General features: G+C 42.2%; 1 protein-coding gene across 1 annotated transcript; it reads right to left on the minus strand.

The window, feature by feature from the left end:
- Positions 1–6,064: 6,064 nt before the first annotated feature.
- On the minus strand, positions 6,065–15,659 carry GIP (gastric inhibitory polypeptide). The gene is made up of 5 exons (XM_054993706.1): positions 15,589–15,659; positions 8,673–8,804; positions 8,039–8,158; positions 6,441–6,533; positions 6,065–6,131 (listed from the first exon to the last, which is right to left on the minus strand). The coding sequence occupies exons 1-5, from the start codon at positions 15,657–15,659 to the stop codon at positions 6,065–6,067; spliced, it is 483 nt and encodes a 160-aa protein (XP_054849681.1).
- Between the last annotated feature and the right edge of the window lie 4,520 nt (positions 15,660–20,179).

Consider the following 20,179-nt stretch of genomic DNA (forward strand, 5'->3'; position numbering starts at 1 on the left):
TATACGAACAGCGAGACTGTATAATTACGAATCACAACTGTTGTTTTTGTTCTGGCATTCCTTGGAGTTTTGGATAGAAATGTCGCAGACTCTGTCCCTTGCACATCATGGACTTTTAACCCCTTAGTCCCCCACACCACTATGTATATATGACTGGGGATACACATTATGCATCTGACAAAGTGGAGCCCACAGAGCCTTCTGCCAAAATAATCCTGACAGGTTTTACAGTTCCACAGAGCTCTTTTTAACTTTTGCAACAATAGGTAAAAAGTGCTGCTCCTCTGGAATTTGTACCCAAACAGTCAACGCAGCATTAAAGCCCAAACCCTCTTTTTGCATGCAGAACATGCAAAACCTGTGCATGTGCAACACAAAATCAAACTTCCTTTGCACAGAGGTAGCTGACCCTGTGTCACCATCGACTTCTACTTGTTAGAATTGGACTCAACAAGGCAAAAGGAGGGAGGGCAATACAAGGCATTTCTGCCTATGAATGGCCCTGCCAGTCTAAGCCCTGCTCTATATCCTGATTCTGAACATTCTTACTTAGAAGGAAGACTTGCTGATCTCAGTGGGAAAATTAGGTCCAAACTTCATTTGATGCTAGAGTTCTGTGATCGAACCTAAAAAGCAGCTGTACAGGGAGAAGGGAATCTGGACTGGGGCCATAGACTTGGGGAAAGAGGTGTATTTCTACCTCTTGGGACAATTCCTCAGGTAAAAATTGCCCCTCCCCGGCTGCATTAGGGGGGGGGAGGAGTGCAGACATAATAAGGATGCCTGAGCAATGAAGCACAATCCACCAGGAAGTTCTCCAGCAATAGTCCCATTTGGTTGTTGTGGGTTTTCTGGGCTGTATTGCCATAGTCTTGGCGTAGTTCCTGACGTTTCGCCAGCAGCTATGGCTGGCATCTTCAGAGGTGTAGCACCAAAAGACAAAGATCTCTCAGTGTCACAGTGTGGAAAAGATGTTGGCAGGTCATTTATATCTACTCAGGAGGGGTGGGGTTGAGCTGAGTCATCCTGTAAGAGTTTCCCAGGGTGTGGAATGCTAATGACGGGAGGCTTCACTGTATCCTGAGGAGGTTCTTTTGCATATGGAATGGTACTTGATGTGCTAATCTTCTCTGCAGGGCTATTGTCGGGTATAGAGTGTTTTGTTAGCCTGGTGTTTTTCAGAACTGGAAACCATGCTCTGTTAATTCTTAAGGTTTCTTCTTTCCTGTTGAAGTTTTGCTTATGCTTGTGAATTTCAATGGCTTCCCTGTGCAGTCTGACAAAGTAGTTGGAAGTGTTGTCCAGTATTTTGGTGTCCTGGAATAAGATACTGTGCCCTGTTTGAGTTAGGCTATGTTCAGCCACTGCTGATTTTTCAGGTTGTCCAAGTCTGCAGTGTCTTTCATGTGTTTTTATTCTTGCCTGGATGCTACACTTTGTGGTCCTGATGTAAACTTGTCCACAGCTGCAGGGTATACGGTATACTCCTGCAGAGGTGAGGGGGTCTCTACTGTCTTTTGCTGATCGTAGCATCTGGTGTATTTTTCAGGTGGGTCTGAATACTGCTTGAAGGTTATGCTTTTTCATAAGCTTTCCCATCTGATCAGTAATTCCTTTGATATATGGCAAAAACACTTTTCCTGTAGGAGACTGTTTTTCCTTGGTTGTTTGATTCATCCTGGGTTTGATTGCTCTCAACTAAAACCACACACTTCAGGCAAATGGCTACTCCAGAAATGAAATCCGAAGAGCAATAGTTCCATTTCTTAATAACAGCAACAGCAACAATAACAACAACGACATTTGGTTTATATACCACCTTTCAGGACAATTTAACACCCATTCAGAGTGGTTTACAAAGTATGTTTTTCTTATCCCCACAACAATCACCCTGTGAGGTGGGTGGGACTGAAAGAGCTCCAGAGAGCTGTAACTGACCCAAGGTCACCCGGCTGGCTTCAAGCAGAGGAGTGAGGAATCAAACCTGGTTCTCCAGATTAGAGTCCCATTGCTCTTAAACACTACACTAATCTGGCTTTCTTAGCATATTGTGTCCTATGCTTATTTCTTCATTATGTATTTACTTCATTTTTAGCCCACCTTTCTAGCAGGGATCTAAGACAGATCACACAATAAGAAACACTTCAACAGAAAGTATAAAACATTCAACATGCCATTTTTTTTTAGAAAAAATGATTGCGAAATTAGAGAATACTCTAGAAAACTAAAAGAAATTACATATAACAAAGTAGGAATACAAAACTTGAAAACAAAGCAATGAAACAGTATAATGTATGATATGAACAATGCAGTGAAGACAGTCTAGAAATTCCCAAGACAGTAGTTACAATCTTGTGTCCTTTATAACAATATTAATTAGTGGGCTGGAGATGCCGTTTTCCATCTCAGGCATCAGAAGCTAAAATATCTGTTACTGAAGTTGGTTGGTCTCAGAACCACGAAAAAAAGCTTCCTGATTTGGTTCACGTCTATCACGGTATATGGGAGAAGCAGGGAGAGCTTGCCTAGTTGAGGATTCTGAATTGAGAATCTGACCAGCAATCAGACTGCAATTCTACATATGACCAGCTGGGGGCAGCAGAGAGTAAATCCTATACGTGAAACGGGAGAGGAGGAACCGTCAACTTGTGAACTGAACCAGCTGAGTAAATTCCACATTCCGCGTGGGAAAAAGAAGGACCAGAGGGACCGTTTTACAACCGAAAACCCTGAACAAAAGAGTAAGGAACAAATTAGGGTTGCCATCTTCCAGGTGGGGCTTGGGCAGTTCCCAGAATTACAACTCCTCTCCAGACTACAGGGGGCAGTTTCCCTGAAGAAAATCAATGCTTGGGAGAATGGGCATTATGGCATGATATCCCACCAATATACTTCTTCCCCCCAAACCTGCCTTCCCTGAGCTCTACCCCCAAACCTCCAGGAATTTCCAACCTAGAATCAGCAACCCTAGAACAAATGTATCATGAGCAAAACTGATACTGGAGTAAAACTTCTTTTGGAATGTATCTTTCTTGTGTGTCTTGGCAGTCACATAAACCACATATTTAGCTCATGGATCTGAATCCTTGAGATTATTTTTACTCTGAATCCTTTTCTCTCCACTCTCCTGGTCATTGCACTACAGAAAAAAACGCATTGCCCCCAAAATTCTGTACCCCACCATGAAGCAACTACAGTATAGAAAACTAACATAGCACCTTCCCTTAAGAACTGGTACCACTCACATGCCTTTCTTTTCAACTATTCAGCTCCCAAGGAAGCCAGAAACTCCAGCTTCCATCAAAACTCCCACTCCTGCCTTTCCTTTGAGCCATCTAGCTTCACCTTCATCTATCTCATTTTCATCCCTTCCTTCCACCAAAGAACTCAGGACAGCATGCAATGCTGTCCTGCCCCTACCCAGATTATCTCCACATTAGGCTGATTGAGGGCCAGTTACACAGTCCTTGTGTCCCCCCACATGTCCACCAAAGGTCCTGTCCATCAGACATGCTCTGGGCTCTTTGTATATTTAGAACAATTTGTAGGTGTATGGGGACCTGATGTTAATCAGGACAACAGGGGGAGGGGGCTTAAACACCCACCCACACTGAAAGGGCCCTAGAGCTGCTATTCGCTTCACTGGGGACACTTGCATGTACTGATGGACTTCATCTAGATGGCAGGTAAGTTTTCCCAAGTGGAGCAAATAGTAGCTCCCCGGGGCCCTTTCAGGTTGGGAAAACAGTGCAGGGGGAGGCTTATGCTTCTTCCTGTTTGCCATGATCCCAATCCAAACTGGGCCCCTGTGTGCACGGCAAGTAAGTTCCAAGAGGTAAACTTCCATACTGTGTTGGTTGACTGTACGTGTGATTTAGTAATATGTGAACTGGCCCTGACTGGTCTGGTGAATTTCATGGTAGAGTGGGAATTTTGAATCTGAGTCTTCCAGTTCCTGATCTGACATCACAACTGTTATATCACATGGACTCCTCAAATCGTACATGCTGCTGACCTATCAGAATATTCATTTGCCAAAGGCATCATTGTCTCCTTGCAGTCTGTAGCTTTCCATGGTTTTGGCACAGTCAGCAGAAGATAACCAAAATGATAAAGGGACTGGAGTATCTTTCCTATGAAGAAAGGCTAAAGAATCTGGGACTTTTCAGATTAGAAAAAATATGATTGAGGGGGGACATGATAGCGGCTTTAAAAACTGTGTGGGATGGAGATAGTGGATAGAGAAAAAAAATTCTCTTTTTATCCTATAATACTAAAAGGGGGCACTCAGTGAAGTCAAAGGGCAATAGATTAGGATGGGCAAAGGAAATACTTCTGTACTTAACAAGGAATTTGGCTAGGGATCCTGGAGGTGTTCTGCCATCTTCTGGTCACTGGGGCAGTTAGGGGAGTAGTTGTGAAGTTCCTGCATTGTGCAGGGGGTTGCACTAGATGACCCTAGAGGTCTCTTCCAACCCTATGATTCTATGATTCCAGAGTAAGATTTAGTGGAAAGGAGTCTAGGATCTGACCCAATGTCTTTCCCAGGATTAGAAGAAAAATGTGTTCTTATATCATGGCCATTTTCACATGCCTGTAAACCCTCCAGAAAATCGTGCCACACTCACGGCATGACTGCATTTTCATAGCACAATTTCCATCATGATCCCGTTTAATGGCGTGATGACGTCAGAAATCTTGTCTTGGAGAATTACTGTGCAATCCTAGTCAGAGTTACACCCTTGACTTCAATAAGCTTAGAAAGTGGTGACTCTTCTTAGGACTGCACGATGATACTAGCATGTTTTTGAGCTTCTTTAGGAGCAAAAGTAAATGATTACAAAATCCATTCATTGTTATATTTTAGATTTTAATCCTCAATCTCACTGTTTTAACTGGTTCCATTCTTGTACTGCTGCTTTTTAAACATCTTTGTGAAGGGCCATAAACACCTTCAAGTGGAAAGGCAGAGGTTTTAAATCTCAAACATCAATTGACGTATCTAAGCAAGGATCAGGCCCTGGATGAACCATGGCTCATTGCTGCAACTGAGCAACTGTACCACATGTCTCCAAAGTGCAGCTGGCCGCATTTGATTTTGGCTCTGAACTGGGGATCAAAACAATCTGGTGAGCTTCATAAGCTGAAGATGGTTCCTGGGTCTCTTTTCTTTGGTCAGTAGCGCCTTACTGGTTCACCAACCCCTTGATTAGTAAAATGTGTAAGTCAGGGCTTTTTTTGCGGGAAAAGAGGTGGTGGAACTCAGTGGGTTGCCCTCGGAGAAAATGGTCACATGGCTGGTGGCCCCGCCCCCTGATCTCCAGACAGAGGGGAGTTTAGATTTCCCTCCGCGCCACATGCTGTGGAGGGCAGTCTAAGTTCCCCTCTGTCTGGAGATCAGGGGCGGGGCCACCAGCCATGTGACCATTTTCAAGAGGTTCCAGAACTCCGTTCCACTGCGTTCCAGCTGAAAAAAAGCCCTGGTGTAAGTCAATTAAATTAGGGTCTCCTTGTTGCAGAGCATAACAAACAACAATATGCTATGTTCTTAGTCAATAAAACTCTCAAGAATACCTCCACTCATAATAGATTATTTTATTATTCTGTTTTACATCATCATTCATAAGTGATTTTCATCAGCAAAAGATATAAAACAAAGAAGATACAGAAGTGAATCCATCGTCTTTCCTGAAGAAGCCCTGGAGCTAATGATGCCTGGGAAACAAAAGGAGAAAAATATAGTTTTATAAAGAGCCTGGTGATGCAAGGGGAAAAGAGGGAAAGTCTGTCAAAGTCCATACTATCTACTAGAGTTACCAGCTCCAGATTGGGAAATTCCTGGAGATTTGGGAGTTGAGCCTAGGGAATGCAGTTTGGGGAGGGGAGAGTCCTCATATAATGCCAGCAAAGCAGCCATTTCCTCCAGAGGAACTGATTTCTGACAGCTGGAGATCAGTTGTCATTCCAGGACATCTCCAGGCACCACCTGGAGGTTGGCAACACTATGAACCATATTAATATTCTGCAAATATTTTACGATTACTGTTGGCAACCCAATGGTTTTTCAACAGCAGGTTTTCTCCTGATGCAGGAGTTCAGCCTTTTGATCTTCTCCAAAGGCATTGTGGGACCTGCATGAACAAAAAACTTACACAAGATTGACTCGTAGCAAGGAGGAAAATCGGGGCAAGATGGCACCCCCTCCCTTTTGCACCGGTGGAAAAGATGGTAAGATCCAACCCAATATCTGAGAGCCAGTACAGCCAGTAGTCAATGTATGAAAAATATAGCAATCCATGTTGCATCTCTCAAACTATTTGCTGCTTCATTTAGCATCCCTAAACATTTTATTACCCCTGAGCAATCATTTGGGTTGCACAATCTGACCAGGCCTGTCCATCAAATGAAAAGGAGGGAACAAGTAAGAGCCATTCACTCACATTGGCCTGCAGAGGTCAGCAGAAATCAGCCAGTCCAGAAATTCCTGCTTCAAGATGTTCTTACACTGAACAGGGTCTTTCGGCAGAGTAAGGCTATAAGAGAGATATTGTGACATAGTTGTGGTCAGTGAAATAGCATAGATTGGACAGCGGGGAACGGAAAGACATGGAAATGCTATTGTATGGGTGAAGAAATCACAGGAGCCTGATTGTTTAGGCAACTAAAATTATGTGGCTGATACCTAGGAATTGGACATTTATTTTTATTTAGATACTTATATGCTGCTTTTGTCCCCAGTGGGAACCCAAAGTGATGTACTTTTAATTTTGTTTTTTTACATTTTATCATTAAAGCAACCAGCCTGTGAGATAGATAGGCTGAAAGACAGTAACTAATTCCTCACCCAGGAATCTTCCATGGCAGAATGGGCCACCCAGATCCTGTTCCTACACTCTTATCACTACACCATGCTGACCCTTTCACTCATATGTTACTGTGTAACAATAAAAAGGGCCAAAGCAAGTCTGGGGCTCATTTACTTTACCCTGGTGTGAATTGTCATGGTCAGTCTCTCTAATACAGCAAACATGGAAATATGTTTCCACATATGAATCCATGCTGATTCCCCAAAAATCACCAAGTGAAAAAGCTGGCTGAATCCACCCCATAAGAAGATATTGATACTGTCTGGTGTTTGGATGTGTGTGCAATTATAGTATTGCCTCTGTCCCTGCCTGAATCTGCAGAGCTGCCTCTGGTCACAGGGGTACAGGCAAAATAGGGTCCACCTTGGGGACCCTGTTTTGAGTAGAAAGGTGGCATACAAATGGTTTAAATAAATTAATTAATTCACTTTTTCCTCCATCCACCATATCCTGCCCTGCCTCAAGTCTTCAGCACTGCCTGCCTATATGTCAGCATGTACAAGCAAAATTTGCTATTATGCCTAGCAGGTGCAGCTTCAGGTAATAGACTATGAAGCCAACAGAAACCATTGTGCTTATAAAGAATCAAAGCACTCCAAAAGCCAGTGAGTCAAACATGTGATGAATCTAAATTAAACATATTGGTTGGATCAAGACAGGTTTTAACTCTACTTTGCCAAATCCTCCACCTTATTAGGATCCCCTTCCCACTTGGCTTTTGTCCATGCAGCTCCCATGATACCTGGCATCTTCAAGTGATCAAAGGGGACCCCTCTTTTTTCAACAGTGGAAAAAATATGGAAATATTACTATAAACCTCTTTAATGGTAACATCTATATAACTCTGCAGAGGGAAAAGGTTCCTGTCAGTTACATTATCTTCTCAATGAACTTTCAGCCAGACAGCAAGGCATCTGCATACCAAGATCAGATTTCCAAATATGATCAATTGGTAATTTTTAATTCAGATTAATTATATTCATGATATGAATAAGCAGGACAGTTTTGATTGGGATTTTGTTTAGCTAAGATATGGATGCACATTCTTATTAATTAGTTTGTATCTGTGAGGTTCTGATTGTCTCTTTATTTTCCCATGAAAATGTGGGGAGTTATGACTAACTGCTAAGATGTATTCTCATTTTACATAACAATAAATGTGTTGATCTCACCTTTGTTGCAGAAGACAAATAAAGAAATCCTTTGTCCCTTGGGATGCAGCTTCATATCCGCGAGAGCTTGTATTTAATGTTGGGGATTCAACTTCTCTCTTGGATGGGTCAATGCTATTACTGGAGGAGAAAATTTCAGCTGTTAGAGCCATCTCTTTATTTTCCCTGAGATTAGACCAGGGGTCCCCAATGGGCATCACAGCATCTATGAACACTTTTCCTGGTTCACACCAAGGCTGTTTTCACACATCTTAGTAGCTGTGCAAAATCGCGCAAAACTCCCAGAAATGACGGCGTCTTCCTGGCACAATTTCCCATCATGACTCCAGTTTGTGGCGCGATTTACTTTGTTCTTGATTTAGCCCCCTCAATTTTTCAAAGCAAGAACTTGCTTTGCAGCAGAGAGGAGGTGAGATCTTGGTCTCCCCCAACCCTCCATCACTGGAAAAACAGTATAGGGCCTGGTGCCTTAAGACTGGCACAAGCTTGAGAATGCTAACCTGAGCTGGAAAGGGGAATGCTGGGAAAAGACCATTCCCTTCTTACTTTTCTCTCCCACTCAACCAAATGTCAATTTGCTCATCGCTTTCCCACAAATGGGGGATAATTGGATCAACCTAGTCTACAGACTTACTCCATCTTGTTTTCTCTTCTGGTCAAGAGCCAGTCCACAAAGTTCTTCTTCAGCATGTTGTCCAGAGTTCGACTGTAATCACTTGCCAATGTTGCCTCGGAATACCGTCTCTGTAGGATCTTTGGATTTGTTCTGGCAGCAGAGAGGAAATATGTATTCACACACAACAAAATGATTTGGAACCCTCTTATCTTTGGCTTTTCAACATCCCTCAAAGTTGGATCTACCAGCTTTTATGCTGGTGAAAAGGGGAGGAGAGGTTCCCTTTTGAACATTCAGAAAAGGCTATGCTGGGGTTCATGGAACTTATATAGTCAAAAGGAACAGAGGACAGGGATGTAGTATGGAATAGAATTGAGTGACATTGAGGAGGAACAGCTGAATCCAACTCACAAACTCTATGGGACCAATTTGTTGATCCTTCTCAAATTTAATCATATTTCTAACTAAAATGTCAATTAAGGTTTTCTGATAGTAAAAGACATTCACTTGTGGAATAATTCGATGTAGAAAAGGGACTGGACATATTGAAAGAGAGCTTGCCACTTATTACAGGTATTATATTAGCTTACTCAAACCAGGGAGACTGCTTTAAGCACCAACAGAAGGCTCTGCTGATGGAAGAAGGTGGAGGGGGGAATTCTACCGCCTTCCCTATTCTCACTGCAGCCCCCAGGCCTTCACAGCTGACATGGGTCCCAAGTGGGGGTCAAAAAAGACTGCAGGGTGTGGAAGGGACATGGGACAAATGAGCACAATCTTCCATTAGTGCTTCATAGGACACACATCATTGTGTTTGCATCAATGACAGCTATTGTGAGCAGTCACTGTGATGATATGGTATATTTATGAATTTTAAACCAACTTAACAACATTATACCTCTTTCCTTGCATGGCTTTTTAACCCCACTGTTAAAAATATTATCTTCTGTATTTAAGTATGGATGGATCAAGAATTCAGTTCATACCACAATGAATCTGCCCCTGTGGACAGGGGTAGATTGGCCATTAAGGCCATCAGGGAAAGTCCTGGGGGGGGCTGATGGCCTGGGGGCTGCCCTGCCCCCTGGACAGCCCTTTGTGATGTGGCAGCCCCAGAGAGGGGGGTGGGAGCTGCCAGCACCACAAGCTGGCAGCCCCTGCCTCACAAGAGCCAGTAGCCCCTGCGCTGCACATGGTCAATGGGTGTGACATGGGCTAGAGCTGCCACAGTTGCAAGCTAGTGGCCCCTGCACCGTACAGCCAGATGAAGACCACAGAGAGATTGCTCATTCCCGCCCCCTTCTCTGTGTGGAAGGCATGCCAAGGCAGTGGGGCCCTTTTCAGAGCCTTTTCCCCCTCCCAGTCCACCTCAGGTCACAAAAGCAGAGGCAATCCTCTTGTGCAGACCATGTTCCTGTGGAGCAAGGCACTTTTGGGCTCCTTGAAAGACATTGGCTGTTCATGAATGCAAGTGCCCAGCCCCAGAGGAATGCACACTCCACCGCTGAGGAATATCTCTGAAACAGACAAAGAGAAACATATATGGAAACTAGATATAGGATCTAAGCCAAAGGAACTGGGAATTTCTAGGATTAAAGAAGCCCCCAAGTGCACTTACTTCCATCCAAATCTCATTGAAAACAGTAGAACATTTCCAAGAAGACTATCATTACAATGTAAATATTAATGAAGCACCTATTACATTCAAAGTGCTTTACAGTGCAATCCTATGAAGTTACTCCAGTCTAGTCTCTCTACACGAGATGCCTTGGCGTGTATTAGTCAAGTGTAGGAAGACATAATGTTAGCTGGGAAGCATAGTTTAAAAAGACAGAGCCAGCGGAGATTGCTCCCCAGAGGGTTTGTTAATTTCATCTTTGCCTCCCAGAAGGCTAAAACTGAGACGGCAACCAGAGGGCAGCGAGGAATGGAAATGGGCTGGACCTGCCTTCCAGAGCCAGGCTTGGCCCTGGAGAGGTTATAATAGACTGAAGCTTCCCTTCTGGTATTTCACAGCCCCGTCACACAGCTCTACTGTATAGCAAAGCCTGCCGCCTACTCTGTCTTTTGAAACTACCCTTCCGGGCTATGTTCTTCGTGTGTCAGATGTCTCGTGTCTCAAGGGGTTTAGATGGGAGTAACTCTCTCTAGGATTACACTAAGGTAAGCTATGGAATGAGCCTTGCTCATGATGAGCTTATGTAATTTACAACACTAGATAAAAGGGAAGGAAACATAGAGGGAAGTGCCCATACTAGGCTAAGGTGCAGGGTAAGGGGACAGAACATAAGAATATGACCCGCCCTGACCCTGCTCGTGGGTAGGGTGGGCAAAACATCTAATAAATTTAATTAATTAAATTAAGACCATCTAGTCCAGCATCTTGCTTCACACAGTGCCCAACCAGGAGGGCCAACAAACAGACAACAGATGGCAAGGACTTCCTCTGATGGCGACTCCTCGCACTAGTATTCACTAGGTTTCTTGCCTCTGTATATGTAGGTCCCTTTATCCACCATAACTAGTAGCCACTAATGGATCTATCCTCCATAAAGACTTCTAAGACACCAGCCTGCATCCAACCATGCAGTTCCAAATACACCCATTTAAGAGCAGATGCCAATATCCACCTTCTCCCACTGCAAATTCCCACTTTGCCTTTTATTCTTTATTTTTATTTTTTTAGGGTCCACTGATTCCCAAGAATAAAAATATGAGGTGTTCAGTGGACTGCAGCAGGAGGGTGGAAATCAGTGGAAGTCAGCACCCCCTCTTAAGAAAAGTGCCCTGCCCTCCTGGGACATGTGACTTGAGGGCATAGCCATGAAGCTTTCCATTCTAGGAGAGACAACATAGCTTTGATTAATGACTGGAGACCCTTCTCCAGCTGATAAATCCCTCTGGGTAAGGAGGGATTATGAGTTTAACCACTTGTGCTCCATTTGACGGCTCTGCTGAAGGTCTGACTGCCCAGGTTCCTGAGTGGTGGTGACTGGAGATTGGAGTGTCGTCGGGTGATATTCAAGAACTTCAAAGAACTAAGCAACTCTGCGACACAGTTATTTCTTTTGTGGTGAGATAATACTCTGCTTATCTGCACATTTCTCTTTTCCTTTCCTTTTAATTGAAATAAGATTAATGATACATATGTGGCAAGAAAAATTCAATGGACTAAGGGAAACCAAAAGTCTATGGTTTGTTTATCTCTATAATTTGTGAATTTGTATTGGGAGAAATTATTTTGGCTGGACCGGATAAACAAATATGCATAGAAGGAGCTAAGGGTGAAACATTGGCCTTGAAAGTCCAGCTGGAATGTAAATAAAGGTAATAGTAAACAGTAAACATCATCTGGGAAAAGCTTTATAGATTATTTATAGAGAAACAGAGCCATCTTGAGGAAAATGTCTCAAGGCACAAGGAAGTGCATGGTTTTGATAGACATCTCATCTACAGATTTGATGCAAAAACTTTTTGATCAATTAGGTGACAAATTTGATTCATTTGAAAGGAAAATGGAAGACAATTTTATGAAATTTAAGGCAGATTTAATTGAACAAACTAAAAATATTGAAAAAGCTGTTAAAAAAACCTCTGAGGATATAAAGAAGTTGAACAATCAAGTGGAGATCCTGGACAGCAGAACCACTGTGTTTGATAGAGAGTTGGAGAAACATCAAGATAATTTAGCTTTATTGAAATTAAAGGAGAAAGAATATGCTCTGAGACTACAAGGCATTAGGGAGACATATGATGAAGATATCTGTCATAGGGTGGTCGAGGCTTTGGCAGAATTTGGCATTCCAAGAGTTGATATGGAAGTGCATAAAGTATATAGAATCTCCACCAGGTATGCGGCACATAAACTACCAAAAGATATTATAGTGTATTTTGTCAAAAAGTCTATAAGAGACCAAATTTTACAACAACATTACAAGAAGAAAGATATAAGAAGGATCTGGAAAAATTTGCAGAAGACCCTAAACAGTCCATATTGGAACAGAAAGATCGGGAAGAACAAGAAGATGTGAACACTGATTAAAGCCCAAATATGAATTACAAATGCATAACATGGAATATAAACAGAGCAAATGCTCCTCAAAAACAATGGAAAATATTTCATTATTTGAAAAAAAATCGAGAGCTGACATCATTTACTTACAAGAAACTCATATTGGAAAAAAGACGTTAAGTATTTGGATTACAAATTTTTGGGGGGGGAATTTGTCTCTTCAGATAATAACAAGAAAAACAGGGTGGTATTGTATCTAAAATCAGTATTGAAACCAGAACTTGTAATATCTAAAAACCATGGTAGATTTGTGGGAGTGGAGGTGACATTAAATGGGAGCAAAATTTTGGTGGTAGAAATCTATGCACCAAATGAGGAAAACGGAAGGTTCTACAAATATCTTTAGGAAAAATTGGTGGATCAGTCCAATGAAAACTTTTGTTTGATGGGGGATTGGAGTGGTGTAGTTTCTCCACAAATAGATAGATGTTCTAAGAAAAACATAAAAGATACTCAAGGCAAATTACCAAAGGTTTGTTTTGACATGATTGATAATATGAGTTTAGTGGATTTTTGGAGACAAAAAAAATAGGGACTCAAGAGAATATACATTCTGCTCTGAGAGACATAAATATTTGTCATGTATAGATATGGTCTAGGTATTGAAAAAATTTGTATCAAAAATTGTAAAGTAGAGATATTGCCAAAGTCTTTTGCAGCCCATAATCCTGTAAGTGTAAGTTATAGAACTAAATATAATACATTTAGGTGACAATTAAATGAATCTTTACTACAGAAAGAGGCAATCATAGAGGATTGTAAAAAAAAGGTTGAAAGAATTTTTTGAATTAAATTTGAATAAGGGTACAGATTTAAGAATGGTTTGGGATGCAAGTAAAGCACTTATAAGAGGTCACTTCATACATCACAATTCAGATTTGAAGAAAAAAAGCAGGAAAAATGCAAGGTATTCTGCAAAAATTGTTTAAAAAGGAAGGAGAATTTTAAACGGTGCTGGGGGATGTCAAGGTACAACAAGAGATAAAATGTTTACAGCAACAGCTATCAACATTAACAATATAGTAAAGAGTCCAGTAGCACCTTTAAGACTAACCAACTTTATTGTAGCATAAACTTTCAAGAACCACAGTTCTCTTCGTCAGGTGCAGACCTCTTTTAACTTCAGAAGTACCATTTAAACAGCGGCAAAAGGATATATCAACATTTATATGGCAAGGGAAAAAAAAACAAGAGTTAAAGACAAAATTTTACAAGATGCAAAGGAAAGAGGTGGCTTAGGTTTACCGGACTTGAAATTGTATTTCACTGCCTCATGTCCAATGAAGGAATGGATGCTTCTGAGAAATGATAAGCTCTTGACTTTGGATGGCATCCTTATTCGTGGTATGATAAAGTAAAAGTCAACATAGACTTTAAAAATCCCTATATTAGGAGAGCCATCTTGGGAACTCAGAACAAATATAAATTGAGTCTATCACAGAAAACACCGCTTTGGATTTCAACATAGGAAGCTTTTTATAGAGGTGAAATGACAACTAAACAGAGATGGTTGACTTATGGAGAATTATTAGAGTTCTTAGGAGACTATAAATTGAAGTCAAGGGAAGATCTAATAGCTAAAAGCTATAAATCTCAATGGTTCTTCTATGCACAATTATTAGAAAGGTATAAATTATGGGGCTTTGACTATGATAAGACAGAGTTTGAAAAAGAGCTTTGTAGATTTGATTTCTAAGAAGATAAACTTGGGAAAAATAAATAGAAGGGGGCAGTATTGAAAAGATAAATTTTGGAGATAGTAAAACTACAAGTATAATGTGTGTAAAGATATGACAGGTGTTGTATAGGAAAATGGAAAATGAAATATGTATTTTCTTTGTTTTTCCTTTCTTTAATTTTCATTATTTTCTTTTTCTCTTTTTTCTCTCTTTCTATTATTTTTTTCTTTAATGTTTCTTTTCTCTGCCCTTTTATTGGGCTTTTAATCTTATTAATAAAATAAAAAGTATTAATTAAAGAAAAGAGCCCTCTTGGCTTTGGAATGGTATGGCTGGAAAACATGCTAATGTATTTGAAGTATGTGGAACATTTAGAGTGGTATATAAATTCTTCTCATGCTATTATTATTATTGTATTCAACCAGTCATCCGTGGAAGGCAACGAGAGATATCCCATGTTCCAATCTGTTCCTATAACTTCTTCCAACCTCAGCAAAGGTAAGCTTGAGAGCCATGTTCAGGAACAGCCATGTGGGTGGAGTGAGAGGAGATCAATGAGATAACTGTTCCCTTTTAGCAGTAAAGCTGCACTTGTGGAAGAGGGGAAATTTTACCAGCTTGTCCTTTTTTAGTTCACCCTCTCAGCTGGCACAGCTATTCTTCCAAGTGGTTGCCACATAGATCTTTCCAGGGATAAGAAGGGGCTGCAGGAACTAAGAGGACCAAACGTCCACTGTGGGAGCAACCAAAATCTCGAATGCGATAATTGTTACCTCCTTCCTGTGAGCAAAAAGCATTGAGGGGCAATTTCTGCCTCCTATTTACAGCTCCCACCTGAGGCAGCCACTTCACCTTGGTCAGGAAAAGAAAAAAGCAGCCCGACACTGTGGGAATTCTCTGGGCTTATGGGCACTTTAAAGCAAACATGTTTGTTCCAATTTACAGAGACAGGTATGAGCCAAATTCAAGATTTTCAAAGTTTCTTAACACCACCAGGCCTCCCCGCCCTGAAGCTGCTAGCTAACGTGGCTTGCCTGTTACCCTGCTACAGGGTACTCTCATTTGTGTAAAACAAAGCAATGTGTTTTGTTTGATAGAAGTTAGCTAGAGAGCATTAGGCAGGATGCAGTGTGAACCTGGGCATGGGAATTCCTGCATTCTCATTACTGGTTTATGGGCTTACCTGATGCCATTTTCCTCCATCAGCACAAAGCTGAGTGAGACCAGGAGGAGTGAGACCACTTGGAAAGGCATCCTGTTCCCCGCTTGAGTTCTGCAAATGAAACGCAGCATGTGGTGTGAGAGTTATAGAACGAGCATCCCTGGAAATTAAACTAAATGAACAAGAGCGGGCTGTCACAAATTCAAACCCTGCAATTTGTTGTCCTGGAGAACCCTGATGTTAGTTCCAGCAATCAATCTGATGGGGTCAGATCCCACCAGCTTTTCCATTGTCAAGAGGAGTACCACCAAAAAAGGCTATGTTGGGGATCAGGAGATCTGCATGGACACAAACCATGTGAGATGTGGGCAGCAATATGTGGGAGAGCTGCAAGAGAATGAATGAAAAAGCTGGGTCCAACATGAGAACATAAGATCCCTCCAGGATCAGACTAGTGAGCCATCTAGTCCAGCATCCTGTTTTACACAGTGGCCAACCAGTCGCCTTGGACATTCAAGCAAATAGGGCATAGAGACCATTTGGATGCTGCCTGCTAGCACTGGATTTCAGAGGGTTATTATAAGTGCTGTTGTGGCAATCAACATTTACACTGACAAAAGCTTTCTGGCATTCATAATCAGTATCCTCAGCCCCTTTGCTCAGTGGGCTCTTAGTGTTAGATATGCAAGCTTCTGGGTCTAGGGTATGAGGTCAAAGCATTACTAACAGTGCAGAACTGGCTTGATACATTGCAATGTCTGAAATGGAAAACCCAAATAGTCCCTAACCCTTTCCACTAATTAACAGGGGGAACAATTCAACAGAAAGGTACCCCTGCTCAGGCCTTCATTTCAGTGGGGCTTGCTATGAGACCTTTTGAGTGGATAACTCTCCAGGGGGCAGATCAGTCTTTCTTCCAACTCTCTTGCTCTTAGTGGTACCCGGAATCCACTGCCTAACACTTTCCTTAGCCTTGTAACAGGATCATCTTTGCAACAGTGCAATGTTGCAACCTTGCTTTTTTCTGATGGAGATTATGCCCAGTGTTGCAATTCCTCTCCCCTGTCACAACCTACATCTATGGGAACTGCACCGTTTCGGTTGTTGTGGCTGGCTTATATTGCTACATCAAAGTAACACTGAAAATATTCAGTAAGATGAGAATGTCCCTGATGGACAGTTCTCCATTTATTTTAAAGGTCTTCCTCTTTTCTTTTGCAAACGCAGCCTCTGGGATTATTTTACCAAGAAGAGGAATGAGGTGGACAGAGAGGGAAACTTTCACTATTTCTTTCCCTGCTGTTTTGTGCTAGAACTGCTTTTAGTCTTATTGAGTGGGGGGAGGGGGAATACAGGGGGGACCTATACATTTTCCTCAGCAATGGTAAAAGCAGTTCTTGGGTGGCTTTTTCAGTGGCACATGGCAGAAAAGGAAATGGTTAATTTCTTCTTCTTCCTCCTCCTCCTCTCTTGACAAAGCAATCTCTGTGGCTCCATTTACCCCCACCCCTCAAAAAAGCAGTTTAAAATAAACACTGGAGAAACATTAATGTCATTGAGCCTAAACGATCCTTTCAGTGATAATCCGACTCAAGCCATAATTGCCAGTCCTTAAAGTCTCATAGTCAGACTCAGGACAAAAATGTATGGGGAAATTTCCCTTTGGAACCTGGTTCGAAAGTTTATTATTCAGTGCAGTGTCTGAATCAGCCCACTGACTTCCCAAGGCTCTCCGTTCTCCTAGAGGTTCCTATTAGGAAAGGAAGAGCTGTCCAATAGCAGCTCAAGAAGACACGTCTTCAGATCACAGCCCAAGACCTTTCTATTTCTTGCAATGTTGGAGGGGTGAATCCTTGACAGCCACTAGGTCCTGCTCAGAGGACTTAGTTCTGGAAGATCCAAAAGCATCTGATTCTAATTGAAACAAGCTCCCTACTTTCACATGCTGATGCTTCTGATCTCCTATTCCCCTGAGACACTACCTAAGAACACAAGTGGCACCCTGCTGGATCAAACCAGAGGTCCATCTTGTTTAGCATCCTGCTTCACACGCTGGCCAACCAATTTTCCTGGAGGGCCAACAAACTGGGCACAGATGTCAAGGTCTTCTCCACCCCAATGTTGCCTCCCACCACTGATATTTGGAGGTTTACTGTTTCTGAATGTGGAGGTTCCCTTCTTCACCACAGCTGGTAGCCACCAATGGATTTCTCCTCCAGAAATCTGTCTGATCCCCTTTTGAAGCCACCTGTGCTCATAGGCACTACTAGGTCCACCGGCAGTGAATTCCACTAATTACTCATTGAGCGAAGAAGTATTTCCTTTGTCTGTCCTGAATCTATTACCCATCATTGTCACTGGGTGTTCCTGAGTTCTAGTATTATAAGAGAGGGAGGAAGAACTCTTTCTATTCATTTTCTCTACCCCATGCATAATTTTACAAATCTCTTGTCATGCCCCTCCTTAGTTGTCTTTTTTCTCTAAACTGAAACATCCCACACTCTTTAACCTTTCCTCATAGGAAAGGTGCTCCGGCCCCCTAATCATCTTGTTTATTCTCTTCTGCCAGCCTTTCCCTCTTCTTGCTTAGCATCCCATGGGTTCAGCTGGAAGAGACAATTTATGGAGACCAGATTTAAGATGGGCGGGGGGACGACGGACCCATAGCTCAGTAAAAAAAGGTCATACATTGTGTGTATGAGATCCCAGACCTGATCCTTTCAGCGGTTGTTTTAAGGTTGAACAGCTCAAAAAAACACTTGCTCAAGTCTTTGGAAAGCTGCTGCCATGTAGTGTAAAGATAATTGGGTTCAACGGACCAACTGGGTGTATATGACTCTATCCAAGACTCTATCCTCTCTACCCATTACAATTGTATCCTGTCCTTCCTACAAGCAGCTCTCTGTTTTATCCTCACAACAGCTCTGTGAGATAGGTTGGGTTATTGGCCAAGGTCAGCTAGTGAGCCTCATGGCTGAGTGGAGGTAAGAACATGGGTTATCTCAGTCTAGGGTTTCCAGGCTGTGTCTGGCAACTGGTGGAAGATTTGGGGGCAGGAACATGAGGGGGGATGAAGATGTGTGCACCACTATGTCATTTTGGGGGGAAATTTCCAGCAGTTTCTAAAGCTGCTCTATGCCACGTCTGGGTTTTCCCAGGAAGCGACATAACAATGTGCATGATGCTAACATTAAAAAAAATACTTCTGCCACTATTTGGAGTGGCAGCAGGCAAGGCTGGCTGCTGGTGGGAGGGGGGAGGGGGGAGGCCTGCCAGCCCTATCCCAGTCTGACATTTTAACCAGGACACCACCCTAGTTCATCAGTTGCAAACAGCTATTTGAAACCCTGGTGGTTTCTGCATGGGGATGCACATGAAGCTCTGAAAGCTATAGAAGGTATTTTCTGTGGTATCTCCACGAGACTGCCATTCCCCCCTCACTGCGGGATTGTTTTTTGCCAGCTTAAAAAAATGGTAATAGGTGTATTGCATAGCATAATGATGCTACTACCAATTTTTTAAAGCTGCAAAAACCCTGCTGGTGGAAGAGTGGCTGGGTGTGAGAGAATGGGGTACTGGGTGTGGAAGTAATCCTGTGTATGTGTGCTGGGGAAACTATAGAAAGAAGGAATGGGGAGATTAAGCACCCTTCTCACCACCCATTGTGTTTCCATTCCAAACTGCTCCTTTTGGAAGCTGATTTTCTTCTTACGAAAGGGCTGCTAGGCTAGGGGGACATGCATTGGCATGTAAGATGTAGTTTGGCCCTCTAACAGATTAATCCAATTTGAGAGTCTTACCTTTTGAATCTTTCAGAGCAGCTCTTGAGAAGTAGTGTGAATCCAGCAACTAATGGGCGCCCTGAGGATTCTTTATATACCCAAGGGTGCAACAAAGTGAAGCCATTTCCGTGAAACAAAACAGGAAGCTTGGCACCTAATCAAACCAGATTAAAAGCAATTTAGATCTGCGGCGAGAAAGTCTACTGACCTATGGAGCATGAAAATGACCTTTTAAAGTATGTTTACATTTATGGCAATTAAACTTGTGTGGTGTTGCTAAAATGAAGATCCGGTATTTTTTCTATAATTAAAGCCATTAACCATCCAGATTTGCCCAGAACTGTTCTTCTGTTAATTAGCAGGTCCTAGTGGACAATGGCTGTGTAAGTTGACTGGGCTGTGACATATATTGTGTTTTGGCTATTTTCCTGTGTTTCCCCAATGTAAGGGCCATTCCCCACTAAGCTGGCAAGTTAGGGATGGTCCAGCTATTCACCAGGTAAGAAAACAAGGAACTTTACTGCAATTACAATATTGTTGCTGAGGCTTTGTAACTTTGTTTTTATGTGAAAGAGTTCCAATTTCACTTTTGGGAAACAAGTTGCTAGTACCTAATGATCAAGAGTTCTCTGCTTTGTTGGACCTATTGTACATTTTAAAATTTGAAAACATTGCACTGGGTGCCACAAGAAAGAAGTTTGCCATGGGGGTGGAGGGCTAGACAACAACAAAATGGCTTGATGGGGTCTTCAGCTGATCACAAAACAAGGTCAGCCAGTGAGCTTCAGTGTCAGACTGAGGATTCAGTCCTGGCTTTCCCAAATCTTAGT

This window comes from Eublepharis macularius, chromosome 12 (assembly GCF_028583425.1).
Source record: "Eublepharis macularius isolate TG4126 chromosome 12, MPM_Emac_v1.0, whole genome shotgun sequence".
In the NCBI taxonomy this organism is placed as follows: Eukaryota; Metazoa; Chordata; class Lepidosauria; order Squamata; family Eublepharidae; genus Eublepharis; species Eublepharis macularius.